This window comes from Schistocerca serialis, chromosome 4, assembly GCF_023864345.2.
Source record: "Schistocerca serialis cubense isolate TAMUIC-IGC-003099 chromosome 4, iqSchSeri2.2, whole genome shotgun sequence".
In the NCBI taxonomy this organism is placed as follows: domain Eukaryota; kingdom Metazoa; phylum Arthropoda; class Insecta; order Orthoptera; family Acrididae; genus Schistocerca; species Schistocerca serialis.
Window position 1 is genome coordinate 649,352,413 of NC_064641.1, and position 26,607 is coordinate 649,379,019.

Sequence of the window (26,607 nt, forward strand, 5' to 3'; positions counted from 1 at the left end):
AGCATGAAAAAAAGCATTTGTTAAAACCAAAAATTATCATAGAAGTCCTGCCGTCATATTCATACCAACATAAGAGAAATTGGGGCTCGTGTAGAGGCATCTAGATAGTCATCTTTCCCTCTCTCTATGTGGGAGTGGAATAGGAAAGGAAATGATTAGTAGTGACACATGGTACCCTCTGCCATATGCCGTACAGTGGCTTGTGGAGTATGTATGTTGATGTAGATTCCAATCTGTTCTTTATCATTTTTCCTAAGACACTTGCTTAGCAGCATTGTGGGCCTGTAACTGTGGTTATTGTAGGGAAGTTTGAATAAGGTTGACTTGTGCCATCTTGTCAGTTCCATATTTTACTGGAAAAATAATCCATAAAGGGCCCATAATCAAAATCTTGTGAGCTGGATTGAAGTTAAGCAAATAGTAGTTTTATTAATTGTTCCCGTGATGTATCACTTTCTTGTAATCTTCTCCAATTTCTGGTCCTTTCTTCTTAACATTCACAAGATTTTATCAAAATATCTCAGTGGGATGGTCACAGGACTATTCTAATATTTTAAACTGATAAAAATTAAGACAAAATTTGTCAAAATTTCTTATAGACACCTGCAATAAATCCTCAGCATAGCCTGAGTGTGCACGGAAGCCTGGAAATGATTATTATGAACATTACAGTTTTAATTTTGATATAATGAAATCTAATAGCTTATTTAATAAAAATTTGATTTTTCAGGTTTTCTGGAGTGACAAAAAGGTAATAATTCCTGAGAACATTCATTAAGCAAGAAGCTGTTCTTTATTAACATCCTTACAGCTGGTCTATAGCATTCTGGATTTGATTCATCACAGGCCTTTACTCCCTAACATATGAGTTCTTTCACTTACGATCATTTATTATTATTATTATTATTATTATTATTATTATTATTAAGCAATACTCAGTGTTTATGGATCCATCGAGTTCTCAACAAAGGCGAGATAATAATAATAAAGCTTTAACATATTTTATTACTGTAGGCAATTTCTTGATGCATTCAGAACTCTAAGGTACCATCATATGTAATGATTATTTTGATTATGTACAAAAAGAGAAATTACTCTCAGTTATAACAATAATTTAGGCCTTAGAGTAACTTGAGTATACACAGATCCATGTAAAAGTGTGGGGGTTATATCAGGCACACTGAATACATTGTTTAGTTTATAAAAAGTGCTCCAGATTATTTTGACTCTTGTGCTTGTTTCTTTTCTTGTCTGTCGAGTTTTTTTCTTCGCTTGAACCAAATACAAAAACTCATCAGCTGCTTCTAGGACTGAACTGCAAATTTTTACAGTTTTCTTTGTGATGTCTACATTTTGGTTTACATTATTTTAGTCTTATCATAATCAGTTTTCAGCCATAGTTTCAAACTTGTTGCATTATGTTCTTCCATTTGTTGTAAAAGTTTATCTGCACTTGAGAAATACAATCTTCCAAATGTGATTAATTCATATTCCTTGTTTGTTTTCCCAGTGTAAGGATCTGAAAACTTCCTCTAGGACTAATGTGAGTAGTTTTGCTGTTATGGAAACTCTTTGTTTCACTCTTCATTCAGTTCTGAATTTCCACTGCTTTGTTGAAGTAGAACTGTTGTTTCATGCAGGGTGTTTCAAAGTTCCTATTACAGACATGGAGGGGATGTACGGGGGATGTATCAGTTAAAGTTTAGATAAGCAACCCATGTCTGGAAATGTACGATTTGGGTACAAAACAATTTCGTAGAGTGGACCACTTTCATATCTACTAGTTGAGCATGGACACAGAAATTGAGAATCCCTGTTGTAATTATGACATTACATACCATTTTTGTCTGACTACAACAACAGCTACAAGCAATGGGTGCTTTCACAGAACAGTTGACTGAGGTTCTCCATAGGAAAATTACACTCTCAGTTTTGAAGAGCTCATCCATTGTCACGCAGAAGAAAACCACATCATCAGTTCTTGAAACATTGCTCATGCCATGGGCTCTTGTACAGCACATAGGTCAGAGCCCATTGTCTCAACTGTTTGCATACCATGAAGTTGGAGATTTGAAAGTGATATGATTGACAAACTTATTTTACACTCAAACAGTGCATTATGGACATGTTGTTCTGATCAAAACTTTATCTGCTAAGTCCCATCGACAACACCTACAAGCCTATAATAGGGATTGTGAAATACACTGCATGTCCATCCATATACTAACATAGTTTGATCTGAAACTGAACTGAAAGCTGTCTCAAAATCTATGAACTCCAGACAAACTGGTAATTCATGTTCATAGGCCATTCTATAATTTATTTTCACGACTTGAAAATGTTCCAAAGTACTATTTCCAGTTCAGCAGCCTACATGTTCTTTTGCTTCATTAAAATCCAGTGCTTTTTCTGTGTCACTGGTAATGATTTGAGTGAGTATGTTGTAAGATTAGATTAGATTAATATCAGTTCCATGAATTCGATATTTCGTAATGATGTGGAACAAGTCAAATTTTCCAATACATGACATAATTAAGTTAATTTAACAACATAATTAAGTTAATATAACAACTTTTTATTTTTTTGTTTTTTAATTTTTTTAATAACCTTTTTGTTTGTTTTTTTCCCCTTTTTTTCTTAATTTATATCTAAACATTCCTCTATGGAGTAGAAGGAGTTGTCATTCAGAAATTCTTTTAATTTCTTCTTAAATACTTGTTGGTTATCTGTCAGACTTTTGATACGGTTTGGGAAGTGACCAAAGACTTTTGTGGCAGTATAATTCACCCCTTTCTGTGCCAAAGTTAGATTTAATCTTGAATAGTGAAGATCATCCTTTCTCCTAGTATTGTAGTTATGCGCACTGCTATTACTTTTGAATTGGGTTTGGTTGTTAATAACAAATTTCGTAAGAGAGTATATATACTGAGAAGCTACTGTGAATATCCCTAGATCCTTAAATAAATGTCTGCAGGATGATCTTGGGTGGACTCCAGCTATTATTCTGATTACACACTTTTGTGCAATAAATAATTTATTCCTCAGTGATGAATTACCCCAAAATATGATGCCATATCAAGCAATGAGTGAAAATAAGCGTAGTAAGCTAATTTACTAAGATGTTTATCACCAAAATTTGCAATGACCCTTAATGAATAAGTAGCTGAACTCAAACGTTTCAGCAGATCATCAATGTGTTTCTTCCATTTTAATCTCTCATCAATGCACACACCTAAAATTTTGAATATTCTACCTTAGCTATATGCTTCTGATTAAGGTCTATATTTATTAATGGCATCATACCATTTACTGTATGGAACTGTATGTACTGTGTCTTATCAAAATTCAGTGAGAGTCTGTTTACAAGGAACCACTTAGTAATTTTCTGAAAGACATTATTGACAATTTCATCAGTTAATTCTTGTTTGTCAGGTGTGATTACTATACTTGTATCAACAGCAAAGAGAAGTAACTTTGCCTCTAAAGTATGCATTGGAGGCTGATAGATCTGGGTCTTTACACATTCTGCCTCTTCTCTTGTGAAGTGAAGTAATTATGTCAGTCTTCTAATTTTTAGTAATGGTTTCTGTAAAGAAGTTTGCAAGTTCTTATAACTTTTCCTCCAGTTTTAATCATCTTTCTTTAAATGTCATCATTTTCTTCCTTCAGCCCTCAAATGACTTTGTTCATCTTACTGGGCATTTTTGTTACTTATTGTTTGTGTTTCTCATTTATCATTTAAATTATTCATACATTTAATGAAACCTTTGACAAAACAGCTATGATCTGTGCCACTAGCAATTCCAGTGCTAACAAGGGAAGACTCGCCTGTGACAACTCCTGCAGCCTATTGATTCGTATGCAGATGTTGCACTACAAATATGCTCTTTGTAAATAGTGTTTAAAATTTCAAAGATGGCAGAGTAATTGGTGTAATGTGAGGAGGAGTTTACAAATTTAACCTTGTTTCAGTTAATTCAAATATGTAGCCTAAGTCTTAGTTCTAGAACAATTGCTTGGCTGCTTTTGATTATTTGCTTGATGAAGTAACTACAAATGCATTTCAGGGGCTGCCAGTACCTGGGAAACTAAGTGAAGAAGAACTGCTTCTGTCCTTATTGGGTGGTCAAGCCAAAACAACACAGAAGGCAACAGAACGGGTATACAGAGAAAATCATTAAAATCATTATTAAAGCCTCTCCCTTTTTCACACGCACACACACACACACACACACACACACACACACACACACACACACACACACACACACACACACAATTTGTTCTTTGCTTTCTATTATGAAAAATGACTTTTAGATACATGGAAAGGCTCTGTTATTATGAGCAAAAATATTGATAGTGCCACACTTTTTTGAAGAAAGTTCATGATGATAATGTGCCAATAAAAAGAGCTGTCTTTAGATGCTACTTTTAAATTTTAATATTTGCTAATGAATGTACTCCATGCTATGTGTTACACGTCACATAAGATTATTAATTTTAAAGTCTGCTGTTTATATAACATTATAATATTGGTGGATACCTAGGCCTGTACTGTAAGATGACAAATCTGCATTCATATGAAAATGATAAGTGCTACAATAATGAGCCTCACAGAAGGGGAAAGCTCTGAGCTGCATAAATTATATGAAAATGACATTAAGGTATAGAAGCAGCTATGTACTGCCTCTATAGCAGACAGTAATGACTAACTGGCATTAAAGATTGACAACATATATTGTTTATTAAAGTAACTTTCTAATGCCTTACCACACTCATCAATGATGCTGAGGGAATGAGACTAAAATAGTAGATGAGTTTTGCTATTTGTGGAGCAAAATAACTGAAAATGGCCAAGGTCTCGATGATATAAAATGCGAGAATAGCAATAACAAGTAAAATATTTCAAAATGAGAAATATATTAACTCTCCTCCCATCATGCCATTGTATTTTGTACAACACCTCACTTATTTTAAACTGCCCATCATTTCTGATCAGCTTCTGAGAACATTGACATCAGCTATCCATCACAACAATACTCTTCTTGTGACCTGACGTGGCCCACCACTTTGTTGTGGGTACATAAACAATTTAGTCACTGCATGCCCGGTTGTTGTACTGAATCCAATATATGAACAGTGGAGGATTGAGATCAAATATAAATTTAAGAGTTTGGAATTATTTTATGAAGAAGGAGGTACTGAAACGAATGGGAGGAGAAAATAAATTTACAGCACAACTTGACTGAAAGAAGGGATTGGTTGATACGACATTTTCTGAAGCATCAAGAAATTGTCAGTTTGGTAATGGAGGAAATGCGAGGAGTAAAAATTGTAGAGAGAGGACCAAGGCTTGGCTACAGAGAGAAAGTTCAAGTGAATCTATGTTGCAGCAGCTATGCAGAGATGAAGTGTCTTGTAAAGCGTAGACTAACATGGAGAGCTTCACCAAACCATTCATTCAGCAACAACAACATGTGTAACAAATATGGCTGCAATTGCTTTCAGAGTTCCAGATTTGTGCTCTGTGAGTCACCCCTTCTTATCTCCACCCCGATATAATATGGCATCAGGACTGTCGTCAGTGAGTCCCTCAACCCCCAAAACTATGGGTTTAATATTAGTCAATTTGTTTTCAGTTATTTTAGTATGTAACCTTCCGCGCATCCCTACCCCAACACTAGTGATGTTTTTACTCTGACAATAGATTTTTCCAGCTTGTAAATGATGTATATATCAAGTTGAAATTTATCCAGGCATTGTAAATTTAAGGTTACATACTGACAGTTCAGAGCAGTTCTGTTGTAGCACACTTTGGCAAAAAATGAAGCTACAATGCCACTGCATTGTCCAAATTAAAGTTTTGTCTGTAAAACAAAATCATAACTTCTCTGCTTACTATTCCAGCATACAAAGAAGATGCTTGAACATTGTAGCTGCAAATTCCATATATTATCAGTGTAATAGCATTGCAACTGCTGTTATGATCCTTTTCACACTCACACCTGTGGCAGCCTGAGCTACCTTTTATCGTAACTGCTTTTATGATTTTGTTTCACTGAACAAACAAATGATTGAGGAGTGGAAGTGGAGAAGAAATATTAGAAAAGAAGCTTATCAGGAGGGAAAAAGTATACATTAATTCAAGTTCTTGAATATCAAGTGCTAAATGTATGCAAAACTAAGTTTCTGCATACCTTTGGTATTACTGATCAGTGGATAAAAACAATTTTTGGGAAAACCAGTCCAGAAGGTGTAGTGAGTTAGACCAAACATCAACGAAAATCAGATGATATTATGGAAGGGACAGGTAATCTTATATATTCATTTGTTAAAGTATTAGCACACTACATTAGAAAGGATGATCTATGGCAGTCCTAGATAGCACTCTCAGCATTCTAAAGATGTATAGAACGTACATTCAGAAGTGCCAAGAGGAGAGGAAGAAACATGGATGAGCTTGGATGTATAGTTTTTTCAATAAAAATACAGTCTTGGGTTTTTCAAGCCTAAAAAGGATGCATGTGATGAGTATGAGGTCTGCAAGAATGCTGAACCAGAAAATAAAACTGCTTTAGAGGAAGAAAATACAATGAATTTTGAAAAACAAAGACATGCCTCGAGCAGGAAAAGATGCTGACAAACTGAAGGCACAAACAGACAGTACATTTCTGTGTGCTTGTTTTGATTTATAGCAGGTACTCATCGCTTCACAATGTGAAGTATTCTTGCTCTAGTGCACAAAAAGCTGAGCACCTACTATATGATTATCTACAACACAGGAATATGAAAGAGAATGTGCTTCATGTGGCATAAGGGAACTGGACGTAGAGGAAGCATGGACATAGCTTGCTGGATCTACAAATTCCTAAAGCAGCAAAGTGAGAATGGCTGCCATAATGTTTATTTCTTTTCTGACAATTGGTCAGAACTGAAACAGACTTTTTTTCATGTATCTGTACAGTATGAGTATTCTACAAATTGCTCCAACCACCTACATATTTCTTGAGAAGGGGTGCACCCAAAATGAAGGAGACAGCATGCACAGTGTTATCAAGAGAGCAAAAAAGGGCATGAATATTTATGTACCACAGCTGTAGTAAAATGGGAAAAGGTATGTTATACGTGAGGTGTAACAGAAGGGTTTTTTGTTTATTTATTTATTTTTTTATTCCAAAGAGGCTTTATTGAAGGTCCAAAATGTAACTAAAGTTGAAAATGGTGAAAGGATCAGAGGGTCTAATATAAGAGTAATAATGGTGAGGAAAGAAGAACCATGGATGATGTCATTTAAATATGAATATGACCCAGATTACAATACCATTGATTTAATGCACAAGTTTGGAGGTTGCAACCCAAGTACAGAACAAGTTGTGGAAGACTTGTCATGTGTATATTCATCCTCAATGCCAATTTCAGAGGAAAAATTTTCTGATCTGATCCCCTCTGCCAGAACAACATTGTTCCAACAGTTTACCAGGAATTCTATCCCAATCTGAGGCATGGGGAAGCTTGTAATATTAAAAAGAAAGATGAATGAAGTGTTAAAAATAATATCATCATTAAATATAACATACAGTCTTTATTTTTTTCCTGGGAACTGTTTTTATGTTGTGTTGCTTTTACGTATTATCATATTCATGTGCTAAAAAGTTCTGGAAATAAGAAATGTTGTAGAGGCATTGTTACTGCCAACAGAATTTATGAAATAAAGTTATTCACATTTGTAGGCACATGCTGATGTAGTACAATTTCAGTGAAATATCATTGTAAGCGACATTAATGTCAGACATCAATGCTTTTGTTAGTAATGCCCTCTCTCAAATAACTTCTGGAACATTTTTTGCTCTAAAGTACATAATAACGTTGGAACACTAGTACATTCTAAGCAACATCCGCAGGTGTACATTTTCAGGATGATTTATGGAAAATAATGGAACTTTCAATTTGTCATATCATTACTGTAAAGTTTAAGAAATGCTCGCTACAATAGTATTGCTCTGAACCTTCGATTTTTCTCTTTGTTGTTCCACCCTTGCAATTAGGGTTACTTCAGCCGTATTACCCTCATGGTAATCTCCTGGTACAAAGTGGGGATGAAATTGTTCCAAGCAGTCCAGAACTTTGGTGGAACATACAACCACATACACACATACACATATTTTATGAATTAGGTATTGATGCAGCCCTGTGCAGTCATAAAAAGCAATAAATTAACATACGTAATGTATTTTCATTCAGTAATGCCATATGGAACCGTATTCTCAGCCAAATGGAAAGGAAATTTTCATTGAATAAAAGTATGACACAGTAATAATATTCAGCACTCATCCATAGTAATCTTGTTGTCACCTATTTAAAGACTCAGGCATTTTAACTGCAGCTTTAGAGTACATACATTCTCTAATTACATTTATTGTGAATAATACTTCACATTTCAAAAGAAATAACAGAATTCATAATTATGACATTTTAATCCATTCCCTTAAAAGTAAATGTGATACTAGTAGGAGTGAATTATGGTCCAACAAAATTTTTGAATATTTGCTCAGTGATTTAAAATGACTGATGGATTTACTGTCTGCCAACCTTAAAAGCATGTTTATAATTATAGTTGTCTTGGCAACTACATGTACACAAAAAGAACATACTTTCTTTGTTAATCCAATTCTTATTTACTTCTTGATGCCTAGGGTATGAGAAATGTAAATCTTTGCCTATTCGTGGATATTGCCTCTCTCGCTGACAGTCTTCCATCTTGGATGTCCTGGAGTGCCTACTTTGCTCCATTTTTACATGTCCCTGGCTGTCCTCATCCACTCTTGCCTTCTTCCCTTACACGCTTCATTGATCTTGGTAGGCAACCTTTCAACATTTGCTAGACATTTCCAAGTGACTTCAGCTGTTGATCTTGGAGCAGAGGATTTCATTTAAATTTTTCTAAATGGATGTGCTTTTATTCATGCCTGTCTTAGCCTATGTTTCTATTTTTTGAAAGAAGCTCATTTCTGCTGCTTGGATACAACTTATGGTCCCATACTTACTATCCCAGATTTATAGCCGTAGGTCAACCTCATTATATGTGTATGTAGCTAGCTTTGTCTATTTTGATATCTATCTATTGCTGAGCTAATTCCTTATGATTTAAACAGAAAGTCTGCTGGCTCAATTCTTTCTCTAATTTCCTTTTATATCTTCCCATTTCTATCTAAAGTGTGCATCTTTGTACTGTAAAACAATTACATTCTTATTAGCTGTCAGATAGTTAAGTAATTTTTTCTGCAAATGTGTAGCATGCACGTGTATAAAAATCAATTACTCTAACATATTTTAAGAACTGCAGTTATGCGATATCCAAATGATCTCTGGAATATGTAACACCTCCATGATGATGAACTCTTTGGAATACTATATGAATAAATGAATACCTCACTCAGTATCACTGAGCATGCTCATTTACACTGATGTTTACAGAACACAATATGTTTGTACACATATGAACATGTATGTATAGGAGAATTTAGCAGGAAATTCCTAATGACATGTTCATAAAAATTGCAGGTAAATTCCACCCGTACAAAGCTTTCTGATGAGGAGATCCTTGCTGCATTGTTAAGTGGACAATCAAAAGGATCTACAAGAACGGTGGCAACCACACAGGTATTTAACCCTTACATCTTGGGGGTGTCCCATTTACTATATTGATTTTAAGTAAAGTGTCTTATGACTCCTATCTATGTAAAGCATGACAAATTATTTTCCATTTCTAAAAGTGTAGTTCTACCAGTACTCTATGCAACCACAGTTCAAAATAACTGCCACCTAATATGCCATATTAAAAGAGTCCGCAATATACAAATTTTCTAGCTTTAGCTAACAAACAAATGTAAGTGTTTGTTTCATATAAAATGCTACGTCCCATTGCTGAGTAATGTGTTGCACTATGCTACGTGCATCTTAAATAGACCATTCACCTGTGCATAACTCTCATTGCACTATATTCATTGAAGGCACTGATACATCATTGCATTCATGTGCTTTTTATTTTACGAAACAGGTTTTTATGCACATCATCTTTCCAAATTGGGCTTTGCCAGTACCAACAACTGAAAATTGGTTGTATTTTTTATATTTAAATGCAGAAAAGGAAGCAATTTCAAACCATCTCTGATAAAATAGTTCATCTGGATACAATTTTCTATGAAAGACTGTCTTAAGTAATTTCACGTTTTTGCATTTTTAGGTAGAATTTGCATTTATCACAAAATGCAAATTTTTCCGGTCACTACAATTAAGTTGCTGTTAGTACTGAGTAACAGTTTGTATATCCTGATTGCAATTGGTTCCACTGAATTTCCTCACTGCTGATATTGGTAACTGCTGTTGTTGGATAGAACTGGACACTAATTTCTGCAGGTTCCACAAGCAACTTACATTCAATTTGTCTACTGGTCTACTGTATTTTCAATTCTGTCACTGGACCACACACAAAACCTAACATGTTAACAAGGATAAGCTGCCTTATGAGGCAGTACTACTATACCTATCTGTACATGAAACATTCAGAATTTTCTTTGTGATGTACAAAATATGTAAAAATGAAATTTACAAATTATGCTTCTAGAAATCTCCCTATAAATAGTTGAATTACAGATTACTAAACAGTGATGAGATGTAGTTCTTTTATATTCTGTTCTTGATGTAAAATGTATGTACTTCTCATTTTGAAATGTCTTGTTAATGAACTTTATTGTTTCAAAAGAAAGAATACATGGAATATTTTTTTTCATAAAATGACAAAATAATTTTAGCATCACCTTGGTTCTGAGACTTTCGGAATCTGTACAGAAAACTGGAATAGAGATCAACATAAACATCATTGCTGCCCTTTTTATTGCTAATGAAAATCACACATTGCATATGATTGACAAACTTATTTTACAATCAAACAGTGCATTATGGACATGGTGTTCTGATCAAAACTTTATCTGCTAAGTCCCGTCAACAACCCCTACAAGCCTATAATAGGGATTGTGAAATACACTGCATGTCCATCCATATACTAACATAGTTTGATCTGAAACTGAACTGAAAGCAGTCTCAATATGTATGAACTCTAGACAAAGTGGTAATTCATGTTCGTAGGCCATTCTATAATTTATTTTCATGACTTGAAAATGTTTCAAAGTACTATTTCCAGTTCAGCAGCCTACATGTTCTTTTGCTTCATTAAAATCCAGTGCTTTTTCTGTGTCACTGGTGATGATTTGAGTGAGTATGTTGTAAGATTAGATTAGATTAGTTTAGATTAATACTAGTTCCATGTATCATGAATACAATATTTCGTAATTATGTGGAACAAGTCAAATTTTCCAATACATGACATAATTAAGTTAATTTAACAACATAATTAACTTAATATAACAAGTTCTGGAAATAAGAAATGTGGTAGAGGCATTGTTACTGCCAACAGAATTTATGAAATAAAGTGATTCACATTTGTAGGCACATGCTGATGTAGTACAATTTCAGTGAAATATCATTGTAAGTGACATTAATGTCAGACATCAATGCTTTTGTTGATAATGCCCTCTCTCAAATAACTTCTGGAACATTTTTTGCTCTTAAGTACATAATAACGTTGGACCACTAGTACATTCAAAGCAACATCCGCAGGTGTACATTTTCAGGATGATTTATGGAAAATACTGGAACTTTCAATTTGTCACATCATTACTGTAAAGTTTAAGAAATGCTCGCTACAATAGTATTGCTCTGAACCTTTGATTTTTCTCTTTGTTGTTCCACCCTTACAAATAGGGTTACGTTAGCCGTATTACCCTCATGGTAATCTCCTGGTACAAAGTGGGGATGAAATTGTTCCAAGCAGTCCAGAACTTTGGTGGAACATACAACCACATACACACATACACATATTTTATGAATTAGGTATTGATGCAGCCCTGTGCAGTCATAAAAAGCAATAAATTAACATACGTAATGTATTTTCATTCAGTAATGCCATATGGAACCGTATTCTCAGCCAAATGGAAAGGAAATTTTCATTGAATAAAAGTATGACACAGTAATAATATTCAGCACTCATCCATAGTAATCTTGTTGTCACCTATTTAAAGACTCAGGCATTTTAACTGCAGCTTTAGAGTACATACATTCTCTAATTACATTTATTGTGAATAATACTTCACATTTCAAAAGAAATAACAGAATTCATAATTATGACATTTTAATCCATTCCCTTAAAAGTAACTGTGATACTAGTAGGAGTGAATTATGGTCCAACAAAATTTTTGAACATTTGCTCAGTGATTTAAAATGACTGATGGATTTACTGTCTGCCAACCTTAAAAGCATGTTTATAATTATAGTTATCTTGGCAACTACATGTACACAAAAAGAACATACTTTCTTTGTTAATCCAATTCCTATTTACTTCTTGATGCCTAGGGTATGAGAAATGTAAATCTTTGCCTATTCGTGGATATTGCCTTTCTCGGTGACAGTCTTCTGTCCTGAATGTCCTGGAGTGCCTACTTTGCTCCATTTTTACATGTCCCTGGCTGTCCTCACCCACTCTTGCCTTCTTCCCCTACACGCTTCATTGATCTTGGTAGGCAACCTTTCAACATTTGCTAGACATTTCCAAGTGACTTCAGCTGTTGATCTTGGAGCAGAGGATTTCATTTAAATTTTTCTAAATGGATGTGCTTTGATTCATGCCTTTCTTAGCCTATGTTTCTATTTTTTGAAAGAAGCTCATTTCTGCTGCTTGGATACAACTTATGGTCCCATACTTACTATCCCAAATTTATAGCCGTAGGTCAACCTCATTATATGTGTATGTAGCTAGCTTTGTCTATTTTGATATCTCTCTATTGCTAAGTTAATTCCTTATGATTTAAACAGAAAGTCTGCTGGCTCAATTCTTTCTCTAATTTCCTTTTATATCTTCCCATTTCTATCTAAAGTGTGCATCTTTGTACTGTAAAACAATTACATTCTTATTAGCTGTCAGATAATTAAGTAATTTTTTCTGCAAATGTGTAGCATGCACGTGTATAAAAATCAATTACTCTAACATATTTTAAGAACTGCAGTTATGCGATATCCAAATGATCTCTGGAATATGTAACACCTCCATGATCATGAACTCTTTGGAATATTATATGAATAAATGAATACCTCACTCAGTATCACTGAGCATGCTCATTTACACTGATGTTTACAGAACACAATATGTTTGTACACATATGAACATGTATGTATAGGAGAATTTAGCAGGAAATTCCTAATGACATGTTCATAAAAATTGCAGGTAAATTCCACCCGTACAAAGCTTTCTGATGAGGAGATCCTTGCTGCATTGTTAAGTGGACAATCAAAAGGATCTACAAGAACGGTGGCAACCACACAGGTATTTAACCCTTACATCTTGGGGGTGTCCCATTTACTATATTGATTTTAAGTAAAGTGTCTTATGACTCCTATCTATGTAAAGCATGACAAATTATTTTCCATTTCTAAAAGTGTAGTTCTACCAGTACTCTATGCAACCACAGTTCAAAAAACTCCCACCTAATATGCCATATTAAAAGTGTCCGCAATATACAAATTTTCTAGCTTTAGCTAACAAACAAATGTAAGTGTTTGTTTCATATAAAATGCAACGTCCCAATGTTGAGTACTGTGTTGCACTATGCTACGTGCATCTTAAATAGACCATTCACCTGTGCACAACTCTCATTGCACTATATTCATTGAGGGCACTGATACATCATTGCATTCATGTGCTTTTTATTTTACGAAACAGGTTTTTATGCACATCATCTTTCCAAATTGGGCTTTGCCAGTACCAACAACTGAAAATTGGTTGTATTTTTTATATTTAAATGCAGAAAAGGAAGCAATTTCAAACCATCTCTGATAAAATAGTTCATCTGGATACAATTTTCTATGAAAGACTGTCTTAAGTATTTTCACGTTTTTGCATTTTGAGGTAGAATTTGCATCTATTTTGCATTTATCACAAAATGCAAATTTTTCCGGTCACTACAATTAAGTTGCTGTTAGTACTGAGTAACAGTTTGTATATCCTGATTGCAATTGGTTCCACTGAATTTCCTCACTGCTGATATTGGTAACTGCTGTTGTTGGATAGAACTGGACACTAATTTCTGCAGGTTCCACAAGCAACTTACATTCAATTTATCTACTGGTCTACTGTATTTTCAATTCTGTCACTGGACCACACACAAAACCTAACATGTTAACAAGGATAAGCTGCCTTATGAGGCAGTACTACTATACCTATCTGTACATGAAACATTCAGAATTTTCTTTGTGATGTACAAAATATGTAAAAATGAAATTTACAAATTATGCTTCTAGAAATCTCCCTATAACTAGTTGAATTACAGTTTACTAAACAGTGATGAGATGTAGTTCTTTTATATTCTGTTCTTGATGTAAAATGTATGTACTTCCCATTTTGAAATGTCTTGTTAATGAACTTTATTGTTTCAAAAGAAAGAATACATGGAATATTTTTTTTCATAAAATGACTTTCACACACATCAAAAAAATTTTAGCATCACCTTGGTTCTGAGACTTTTGGAATATGTACAGAAAACTGGAATAGAGATCAACATAAACATCATTGCTGCCCTTTTTATTGCTAATGAAAACCACGCATTGCATGTTGCACCAGCCCCTACAGCGAGACCTTCAGAGGTGGTGGTCCAGACTGCTTCACACACCGGTACCTCTAATACCCAGTAGCATGTCCTCTTGCATTGACGCATGCCTGTATTCATTGTGGAATATTATCCATAAGTTCATCAAGGCACTGTTGGTCCAGATTGTCCCTCCTCAAAGGCGATTCGGCGTAGATTCCTCAGAGTAGTTAATCGGTCACGTCATCCATAAACATCCCTTTTCAATCTACCCCAGGCATGTTTGATAGGGTTCACGTCTGGAGAACAAGCTCGCCAATCTAGTCGAGTGATGTCGTTTTCCTGAAGGAAGTCATTCACAAAATGTGTATGATGGGAGCGCGAATTATCGTCCGTGAAGATGAATGCTCACCAGAATGCTGCCAATATGGTTGCACTATCAGTCGGAGGATGGCATTCATGAATCATACAGTCGATGCGGTGCCTTCCATGCCCACCAGCAGTGTACATCAGCCTCACATAATGCCACCCCAAAACAGCAGGGAACCTCCACCTTTCTGCACTCACTGGACAATGTGTTTAAGGCGTTCAGCCTGACCAGGTTGCCACCAAACACGTCTCCAACGATTGTCTGGTTGAAGGCATAAGCAACACTCATCGGTGAAGAAAACATGATGCCAATCCTGAGTGGTGCATTCGACATGTTGTTAGGCCCATCTGTACCATGCTGCATGGTGTCGTGGTTGGAAAGATGGACCTCGCCATGGATGGTGGGAGTGAAGTTGCATATGATGTAGCCTATTGCACACAGTTTGAGTTGTAACAGACATCCTGTGGCTGCTTGAAAAGCATTATTCAACATGGTGGCGTTGCTGTCAGGGTTCCTCCCTACCATAATCCATAGGTAGTGGTCATCTACTGCAGTACTAGCCCTTGGGCAGCCTGAGCGATGCATGTCATTCACAGTTCTTGTCTCTCTGTATCTCCTCCATGTCTGAACAAGATCACTTTGGTTCACTCCGAGACGCCTGGACAGTCTCCTTGTTGAGAGCCCTTCCTGGCACAAAGTAACAATGCAAATGTGATCAAACCACGGTATTGACCATCTAGGCATGGTTGAATTACAGACAACATGAGCTGTGTACCTCATTCCTAGTGGAATGACAGAAACTGATCGGCTGTCAGACCTGCTCTGTCTAATAGGTGCTGTTCATGCGTGGTTGTTTATATCTTTGGGTGGGTTTAGTAACATCTCTGAACACTCAGAGGGACTGTGTCTGTGATACAATATCCACAGTCAATCTTCAGGAGTTCTGGGAACTGGGGTGATGCAAACCTTTTTATGATGTGTGTATTTACATTTGTATGATTTAAGTATAGTGTCAATTACATGCTTAGTGATAACACATCATATGTTTTTCCTGGCTTGTTGCAGGCTTAGTTCCTTTCTTTGTTCATTTCCTTCTCCTTCAGTTTCTAAAGATTATTTAAGTAATTTACTTATTTCTTGCAGTTTTTTTTAAGATGACACATTTTGATATTTGAAAGATTCATAAATGTCACTTTTTTAGAGAACATCCACAAAATCTAGAAGACTGTTGACAGATGAACAGATCATTGCTGGGTTGCTATCAGGCTCAACCCCAGCAAGTCCAGCAGACCAAGCTCGCTTAGCTGTAAGTTCAAAAATGTTTATTACAATTATAATTTCTTCTGGTAAATGCAATACAGTATTATGGATGTTCTTTTTGAGATAATATCGTTAACTATAAATACTGATGTACTGTTAACCATAAGGAGTACTGATCAATATAAAGCATCTCAAGGGAGTAGGATGTTGGAATGTCCTGTTGGCATTATGAGTCTCTTATACTGTATTAATAGAGTTGAGTAAAGTAAGAAAATCAGGTGTTTTAGAGAAACATGCATAATATTTCTATAAAGTTGTTTTTAAATCATCATTGTTTTTCACTCACACAGCGAACTGCAGCATTGCACTTGCAGTAAATGGTAAATGTGAGGGTGGCTTTTGGAAATGGAATGTTGGGTCGTGCTGGAAAATTGTGGCATTAGCTTGGAGAAATGTAGAGCTATTTGAATAGTAAATTGCCAGTTTGGCAGAATGCAAAATTGTGCCTTAGGGGTGAGACTAGGATGTTTAGTCCAATCTTCCCTCCTTATTTCCGTACTTACCATGCTTCAGTCTGATTCAGTGAGAAGCTAATTCTCATTGATACTTCTCAAAACTGTATGGAAAAACTTTCTCTTGTGTGTCCTACATAGATATTCTGCACCTTCTCTTATTTCTTATTGTGAATCAGAATGTGTTACTCATAATCGCTGTGCTTGAATGTGTGTGTGCCCTCTCTTTTTCACTTGTTTTCCATAGATTTTTGTTCAATGTGACTTATTATAATTGAATGGCATCAGGGTGGTGTGTGTGATGTATCACAACAGTTCATTATACTGACCTGAAATATTTCATGATTGTTCAACATTTGTTTCAATTGTCTGGTGAGAAGGTATCTGAATAACCAATAACATCAGCAGTGAACAATTTGAAAATATTACCCTACCCACCTGACAGGTGTTACTTTAGACTGTGCACAAAATGTTTACACTTACTGGTGCATTACTGAAATTACTGAGAGACATGTGGTGCATTGTTTTTCATTGCATTCTTCACAGATGGAATATGGAAAGAATTACTGCTAATGTATGTGGAAGATCTTTCCGTGTACATAGAATGTACTGCGAAAGGTAACCATAAGGAAGGTGAAATGGATTGAACTGTACCCTAGTGACGAAAGATATTAATGTTCTTCACAAAGAAGCAGCTCATTAAACTTCCAGTATAAATTTTCATAAAATTATTTAAGTCTTTCTTTGATCTTCTGACAGTTCAAATTATTCAAAATTTTCATAACATTATTATCAACAATATCTGATCATTAAATAGAACCATGCTACTTTCTTACAAACAACTGCATATTGCCCTTTCCAGCTCTGATAACTACACACTTTTCATCCATTCATCATAATTATGAAGGTACTGTTATATTTAGGTATCAGCATACAGGCTTGGCAAAGGAAGGGAACAAATATATGCAAGTAACAAAAAACCTTTGTGTTAAGATTATTTATTCCTGACTAGCTAACAGCTTCATTACATACTCGAACACCAACATATAAGCAATTTTTGTTGCTCCGATGGTAGAAGAGACATGGATCAGCCCTACTGTTTTCAAATCCAGCTTGTTCCAACAACGTGGTGCCTGTTTGTGACCACACAGACTTTTCTTCAGTAAACATACATGTCCAGTATCATCTTCAAGATGAGCACCTGTGGTCTAGGGGTAGCGTCTTTGATTCATAATCAAAACGTATTCATTCACAGGTTCGATCCCCGCCACTGCCTAAATTTTGATAAATAATCAGCATTGGCGGCCGAAGACTTCCGGCATAAGAAGTCAGCCTCATTCTGCCAATGGCCTTGTCAAAGAGGGCGGAGGAGCGGATAGAGGTTCAGGGCACTCTCTTGTCCTAGGGGTGGGAACTTGCCCCTAAAGGAGGAAGAATCAGCAATGATCAACGACATGAGGATGCAGAAGGCAATGGAAACCACTGCATTAAAGACACATAACGTGTATTCACAGGACATGTGGCCTGTAATTGAAGAAGTGTCATGATGATCCCTCCATTGGCAAAAGATTCCGGAATAGTCCCCCATTCGGATCTCTGGGAGGGGACTGCCAAGGGGGAGGTTACTATGAGAAAAAGATTGAATAATCTACGAAAGGATAACGTTCTACGAGTTGGGGCGTGGAATGTCAGAAGCTTGAACGTGGTAGGGAAACTAGAAAATCTGAAAAGGGAAATGCAAAGGCTCAATCTGGATATAGCAGGGGTCAGTGAAGTTAAGTGGAAGGAAGACAAGGATTTCTGGTCAGATGAGTATCGGGTAATATCAACAGCAGCAGAAAATGGTATAACAGGTGTAGGATTTGTTATGAATAGGAAGGTAGGGCAGAGGGTGTGTTACTGTCAACAGTTCAGTGACCGGGTTGTTCTAATCAGAATCGACAGCAGACCAACACCGACAACGATAATTCAGGTATACATGCCGACGTCGCAAGCTGAAGATGAACAGATAGAGAAAGTGTATGAGGATATTGAAAGGGTAATGCAGTATGTAAAGGAGGACGAAAATCTAATAGTCATGGGCGACTGGAATGCAGTTGTAGGGGAAGGAGTAGAAGAAAAGGTTACAGGAGAATATGGGCTTGGGACAAGGAAAGAAAGAGGAGAAAGACTAATTGAGTTCTGTAACAAGTTTCAGCTAGTAATAGCGAATACCCTGTTCAAGAATCACAAGAGGAGGTATACTTGGAAAAGGCCGGGAGATACGAGAAGATTTCAATTAGATTACACCATGGTCAGACAGAGATTCCAAAATCAGATACTGGATTGTGAGGCATACCCAGGAGCAGATATAGACTCAGATCACAATGTAGAAGTGATGAAGAGTAGGCTGAAGTTCAAGACATTAGTCAGGAAGAATCAATACACAAAGAAGTGGGATACGGAAGTACTAAGGAATGACGAGATACGTTTGAAGTTCTCTAACGCTATAGATACAGCAATAAGGAATAGCGCAGTAGGCAGTACAGTTGAAGAGGAATGGACATCTCTAAAAAAGGGCCATCACAGAATTTGGGAAAGAAAACATAGGTACAAAGAAGGTAGCTGCGAAGAAACCATGGGTAACAGAAGAAATACTTCAGTTGATTGATGAAAGAAGGAAGTACAAACATGTTCCAGGAAAATCAGGACTACAGAAATACAAGTTGCTGAGGAATGAAATAAATAGGAAGTGCAGGGAAGCTAAGACGAAATGGCTGCAGGAAAAATGTGAAAACATCGAAAAAGATATGATTGTCAGAAGGACAGACTCAGCATACAGGAAAGTCAAAACAACCTTTGGTGACATTAAAAGCAACGGTGGTAACATTAAGAGTGCAACGGGAATTCCACTGTTAAATGCAGAGGAGAGAGCAGATAGGTGGAAAGAATACATTGAAAGCCTCTATGAGGGTGAAGATTTGTCTGATGTGGTAGAAGAAGAAACAGGAGTCGATTTAGAAGAGATAGGGGATCCAGTATTAGAATCGGAATTTAAAAGAGCTTTGGAGGACTTACGGTCAAATAAGGCAGAAGGGATAGATAACATTCCATCAGAATTTCTAAAATCATTGGGGGAAGTGGCAACAAAACGACTATTCACGTTGGTGTGTAGAATATATGAGTCTGGCAACATACCATCTGACTTTCGGAAAAGCATCATCCACACAATTCCGAAGATGGCAAGAGCTGACAAGTGCGAGAATTATCGCACAATCAGCTTAACAGCTCATGCATCGAAGCTGCTTACAAGAATAATATACAGAAGAATGGAAAAGAAAATTGAGAATGCGCTAGGTGACGATCAGTTTGGCTTTTGTTGTTGTTGTGGTCTTCAGTCCTGAGACTGGTTTGATGCAGCTCTCCATGCTACTCTATCCTGTGCAAGCTCGTTCATCTCCCAGTACCTACTGCAACCTACATCCTTCTGAATCTGCTTAGTGTATTCATCTCTTGGTCTCCCTCTACGATTTTTACCCTCCACAGTGCCCTCCAATGCTAAATTTGTGATCCCTTGATGCCTCAGAATATGTCCTACCAACCGATCCCTTCTTCTAGTCAAGTTGTGCCACAAACTTCTCTTCTCCCCAATTCTATTCAATACCTCCTCATTAGTTATGTGATCTACCCACCTTATCTTCAGCATTCTTCTGTAGCACCACATTTCGAAAGCTTCTATTCTCTTCTTGTCCAAACTAGTTATCGTCCATGTTTCACTTCCATACATGGCTACACTCCATACAAATACTTTCAGAAACGACTTCCTGACGCTTAAATCTATACTCGATGTTAACAAATTTCTCTTCTTCAAAAACGCTTTCCCTCCCATTGCCAGTCTACATTTTATATCCTCTCTACTTCGACCATCATCAGTTATTTTGCTCCCTAAATAGCAAAACTCCTTTACTACTTTAAGTGTCTCACTTCCTAATCTAATTCCCTCAGCATCACCTGATTTAATTTGACTACATTCCATTATCCTCGTTTTGCTTTTGTTGATGTTCATCTTATATCCTCCTTTCAAGACACTGTCCATTCTGTTCAACTGCTCTTCCAAGTCCTTTGCTGTCTCTGACAGAATTACAATGTCAAACCTCAAAGTTTTTACTTCTTCTCCATGAATTTTAATACCTACTCCAAATTTTTCTTTTGTTTCCTTTACTGCTTGCTCAATATACAGATTGAATAACATCGGGGAGAGGCTACAACCCTGTCTCACTCCATTCCCAACCACTGCTTCCTTTTCGTGCCCCTCGACTCTTATAACTGCCATCTGGTTTCTGTACAAATTGTAAATAGCCTTTCGCTCCCTGTATTTTACCCCTGCCACCTTCAGAATTCGAAAGAGAGTATTCCAGTTAACATTGTCAAAAGCTTTCTCTAAGTCTACAAATGCTAGAAACGTAGGTTTGCCTTTTCTTAATCTTTCTTTTAAGATAAGTCTTAAGGTTAGTATTGCCTCACGTGTTCCAGTGTTTCTACGGAATTCAAACTGATCTTCCCTGATGTCCGCTTCTACCAGTTTTTCCATTCGTCTGTAAAGAATTCGCGTTAGTATTTTGCAGCTGTGACTTATTAAACTGATAGTTCGGCAATTTTCACATCTGTCAACACCTCCTTTCTTTGGGATTAGAATTATTATATTCTTCTTGAAGTCTGAGGGTATTTCACCTGTCTCATACATCTTCCTCTCCAGATGGTAGAGATTTGTCATGAATGGCTCTCCCAAGACCATCAGTAGTTCTAATGGAATGTTGTCTACTCCCGGGGCCTTGTTTCGACTCAGGTCTTTCAGTGCTCTGTTTGGCTTTAGGATAAGTAAAGGGACGAGAGAGGCAATTCTGACGTTACGGCTAATAATGGAAGCAAGGCTAAAGAAAAATCAAGACACTTTCGTAGAATTTGTTGACCTGGAAAAAGCGTTCGACAATATAAAATGGTGCAAGCTGTTCGAGATTCTGAAAAAAGTAGGGGTAAGCTATAGGGAGAGACGGGTCATATACAATATGTACAACTAGCAAGAGGGAATAATAAGAGTAGATGATCAAGAACGAAGTGCTCGTATTAAGAAGGGTGTAAGACAAGGCTGTAGCCTTTCACCCCTACTCTTCAATCTGTACATCGAGGAAGCAATGATGGCAATAAAAGAAAGGTTCAGGAGTGGAATTAAAATACAAGGTGAAAGGATATCAATGATATGATTTGCTGATAACATTGCTATCCTGAGTGAAAGTGAAGAAGAATTAAATGATCTGCTGAACGGAATGAACAGTCTAATGAGTACACAGTATGGTTTGAGAGTAAATCGGAGAAAGACGAAGGTAATGAGAAGTAGTAGAAATGAGAACAGCGCAAAACTTAACATCAGGATTGATGGTCACGAAGTCAATGAAGGTAAGGAATTCTGCTACCTAGGCAGTAAAATAACCAATGACGGACGGAGCAAGGAGGACATCAAAAGCAGACTCGCTATGACAAAAAAGGCATTTCTGGCCAAGAGAGGTCTACTAATATTAAATACCGGCCTTAATTTGAGGAAGAAATTTCTGAGGATGTACATCTGGAGTACAGCATTGCATGGTAGTGAAACATGGACTGTGGGAAAACCGGAACAGAAGAGAATCGAAGCATTTGAGATGTGGTGCTATAGACGAATGTTGAAAATTAGGTGGACTGATAAGATAAGGAATGAGGAGGTTCTATGCAGAATCGGAGAGGAAAGGAATATGTGGAAAACACTGGTAAGGAGAAGGGACAGGATGATAGGACATCTGATGAGACATGAGGGAATGAGTTCCATGGTACTAGAGGGAGCTGTAGAGGGCGAAAACTGTAGAGGAAGACAGAGATTGGAATACTTCAAGCAAATAATTGAGGACGTAGGTTGCAAGTGCTACTCTAAGATGAAGAGGTTAGCACAGGAAAGGAATTCGTGGAGGGCCGCATCAAACCAGTCAATAGACTGATGAAAAAAAAAAAAAAAAAATCATCTTCAAAACCTTCAGCTGTTCCATGTATACATCTTCTTCTAGTATACCATTGAGAAAAGCTGTTTTGATGTCAAACTGGTCGAGTTTCATTTTCTGTGCAGCAGGTACTGCCGTCAGGGTTCGAATTGTATTACAGCGCGCAACAGGGCTGAATGTTTCTTCATTGTCAATTCCCTACCTTTGCACATGTCCTTTGGCCACAAATCAACCCTTGAAACATACACTCTCATTTTCTGCTGTTTTCTTACGTAAGACCCAATGATTCTGCAAAACCTGTGCATCACTTGGGTGCTCAACTAATACCCAAGTATTATTCTCTTTGAGGGACTTCAATTCTTCATGAATAGCCTGCAGCCACTGAACTTTATTACTAGACTGCAAAGCTTCAGTATAAGAGCTAGGGGTTCCAGCTATGTACACATAATCTCCACTGCTCATCCATTCTGGTTTTTTCTTCTCACGTTTGTTTCTTTGTTTCTCGCTTAAACCTTTACTTCCTCTGGAACTTGATGTTGTGTCTAAATCTTCTTCCTCCTCACTTAATCCTTTTGGCCTTTTGTTATGACTGACATTTTCTGATTCCTTTTCCTCATCAGAAGTCTCATTAGGTTCACTTTGTCTAATGGTTTCATCCTGAGCAGCTTCAAATTCAGTAATGTTGGTCTGCAGATTGCATACAACTTTAGCCTTAAGTTTCACATCATGACTTAGCACAACCTTCCCCTGAGATGGTATCCAGACCTTGAAGCCATCTCTGTCATTCACGTATCCAACCAGATGTCCATGTTACAGCCTTGTCATCAAACTTTGTGCGAAAATTATTGTTTACATGCACATAACAGTCCGTTCCAAAGATTGTCAGATGATTCAGGTTGCCAACTGGTCATCCATACCACAGTTCATATGGAGGTTTGTTTTCAATAGAAGACGTCCCAGTGTGATTCAAAAGGTATGTAGCAGTACTGCATGCTTCTGCCCATAGTTCTTTTGGCAGTTTATTAGGATTCAACATCGAACATGCACATTCCATAGTTCAGTTTTCTCTTTCGGCAACACCATTTTGCTGTGGTGTGTAAGGTGGGGGTGATGCAGTGTTCAATGCCTCTGTTTGCCTGCAATTCTGAGACCTTCTTGTTGTCAAATTCTTTTCCTCCATCGCACCTGGACTGTTTAACAATATGACCATCCATCTTCACTTCATTCAAGAACTGTTCCAAGACAGTGCTGACTTCATTCTTCTGCCTAAGGAAGAAAATTTTTTGAAATTTGCTAAAGTCTTCTTTAAAACATACGTAGTAATGAGCTTTTCCAAGAGATACTATAGTCTTGGGTCAATTTACATCAGCATGGATTTGTTCACCAGTAACCATTGGTCGATTCATTTGAGTCCTGAATGGCAATCTATGCATTTTACCCTCTGCACATCCATCACAAAATTCTTCTTTGCACCCTTCCAAATTGCTGTTCATCTGCTTCAAAACACTTTTCACATGTTGTTTGTGTTGGTGGCCAAATCTCTCATGATAAATTTGCAGCATATGTGACGATGTCACCAAGATCACTTCAACTGGTTGGAATTGTTTGGATACATGTATGTCAAGAACATAGAGACCATGATTGACATGACCAGTCATCATTGTTTCACCAGTCACTTTGTCTTCAATGTGGACACTTTTGTCATCAAGTTTTGTGCAGAAACCTTTTCATGCAGCTGCTTTTACAGAGAACAAGTGAGCACTTGCTTCAAGCACATAAAGCACTTCTCTCAGTTCAGCATTCTTTGTGGAATTATTAAACTGAATCTGAATTTTCACAGTTCCCTGTCCATGAGCCAACATGCTTACACCTCTTTTCCCAATTGAAATCTTTTCAGAAACAGCAAATTTTGTATAAGACACAAAATATTGTTTATTTTCAGTGAGGTGATGTGTGGCACCACTATCGCAACACCAACTGTCGACTTCAAATCCGTTATTGACCAAGGAGGGGGAAAAAAAAAACATGTGCCAAAAATGCAAAATTCTGTTCAGACTGATTGATGCAAATGTTTTAATCTGACTTTTTCGCTGATCACTCTGCTGCCCAATGCCCTACCTGCCCACATTTATGACATGGAAATTTTCGTTTTGCACGTTCCACATTCTTTTTCAATTTTTCACTATCATCACATTTATTTCACTGAATTTTCTTCTTAGGACTACTGTGTACAACAAACGCAGCTGATTCAACCATACTTTCATCACAAAATTCAATGGTGCACAATTTTTCAATCAGAAGATTCGCACTTTGATTTTCAGACAGAATTGTGTTCCACAAGTCTTTAAAGTTCTATGACAACTTTGCCTAGTGTGGATAAAATTTGGCCATGTAAGATTCTTTCAGCCAAAACATTTTCTTCATGCTTCTGCAGTTCATCATTCAAGTCCACGAAAAGTTTCTGCAATTTCGCGACGTGAGTGCTAATATCCTCTTTGTCGTCACGTTGAACACGAAAAAAATGGCTCTGTCAACATGTTCAGTCATTACATACTGCTACGCTTGAACTGCACACATAATTTGTCCCAAATTTACTTGCATGAGTGCATGTTGAAATGAGTTTGAATTATGACATCTTGGGTTGTCGGGTGTTCTGCCGGATATCAGCGTCGTACTTGCACGATATTTCGGTCACGTAGCTCGAGACCTTCATCAGGTGCGACCTGAGACTGCTCCTCGAGTGGATCTGGTCCAGTATTTATGCCTATGGACTTCCCCCTCCACCAACGGCTGCAGGCGCTTCCTCTGTGGTCCGCGCCCATTCCCTGTGACCTGCTGGAGCGTTGCTGCTCCGTTTTCCGTCCGCTGCGGTTCTAGGTGTTCCCTCTGCGGTCCGCGCCCACCAAACCCGCTCCTGGGGGTTTCATCTACGGTCTGGGGTACCAGGCGTTCCCCCTGCGGTCCGCGCCCGCTCACCATGACCTGTTGGAGCGTTGCCGCTCCGTTTTTCATCTGCTGCGGCTCTGGATGTTCCCTCTGCGGTCCGCGCCCACCAGTCCCACTTCTGGGTGTTCCATCTTCGGTCTGGTGCTCCTGGCAGTCCGTCAGGGGCTCGTTTACCATCTCCATGTCTCTGGTTCTTCTGTTTGTGTAGTGTTGCAGCTGGCCCCGTTGCTCCTTTAACAATTCCAGAGCCGGATCCCAGGCTCTGCTTAGCTGGTACCCTGTGTCACGATTCATAAGATCGTCAGCCATTTTAATCTCAATCGATTCTCTTATGACACTGTCCCAAAATCTGGGTGTTTGTGCTAGAATCTTGGTATCCTCATACTTCATGGCATGATCTAGCTCTAGACAGTGTTCAGCAATGGCTGACTTAGTCACCTGTCTTAATCTAGTGTGCCTCTGATGTTCTTTGCACCTGATCTCCACAGTTCTTGTCGTCTGGCCAATGTAGGACATGCCACATTGGCAAGGTATATTGTAAATCCCTGGTTTTCGTAACCCCAGGTCGTCTTTGACACTCCCCAGCAGTCCCCCGATCTTGTTGGATGGACAGAAAACACACTTGATATTGTGTTTACGCAGGATCCGACTGATTCTGGCAGAAATAGAGCCACCATAGGGCAGATATGCAACCTTCCTTGCTTCATCTTGGTCTTCTTCAGGAACCTGTGGTATAGTGGCTGGTCGGAGTGCCCTCTCAATTTGTCTGTCCATGTATCCATTCTTGGAGAAAACTGTTTTGAGACGTTCTATCTCTATGG

The 26,607-nt window shown here is 37.5% G+C and overlaps 1 protein-coding gene across 6 annotated transcripts in view; it reads left to right on the top strand.

The window, feature by feature from the left end:
• LOC126475512 (mucin-3A-like) overlaps positions 1 to 26,607 on the top strand; it is a 217,488-nt gene that overhangs the window by 123,250 nt on the left and 67,631 nt on the right. For 4 of the 6 annotated variants that reach the window (XM_050103430.1, XM_050103428.1, XM_050103431.1 and 1 more), the window contains 4 exons: positions 4,068 to 4,160; positions 9,562 to 9,660; positions 13,337 to 13,435; positions 16,265 to 16,369. In XM_050103430.1, coding sequence (XP_049959387.1) covers positions 4,068 to 4,160; positions 9,562 to 9,660; positions 13,337 to 13,435; positions 16,265 to 16,369 — 396 coding nt within the window. The remainder of the gene's footprint in view (positions 1 to 4,067; positions 4,161 to 9,561; positions 9,661 to 13,336; positions 13,436 to 16,264; positions 16,370 to 26,607) is intronic. The other 2 variants (XM_050103432.1, XM_050103433.1) reach the window with 2 other exon arrangements.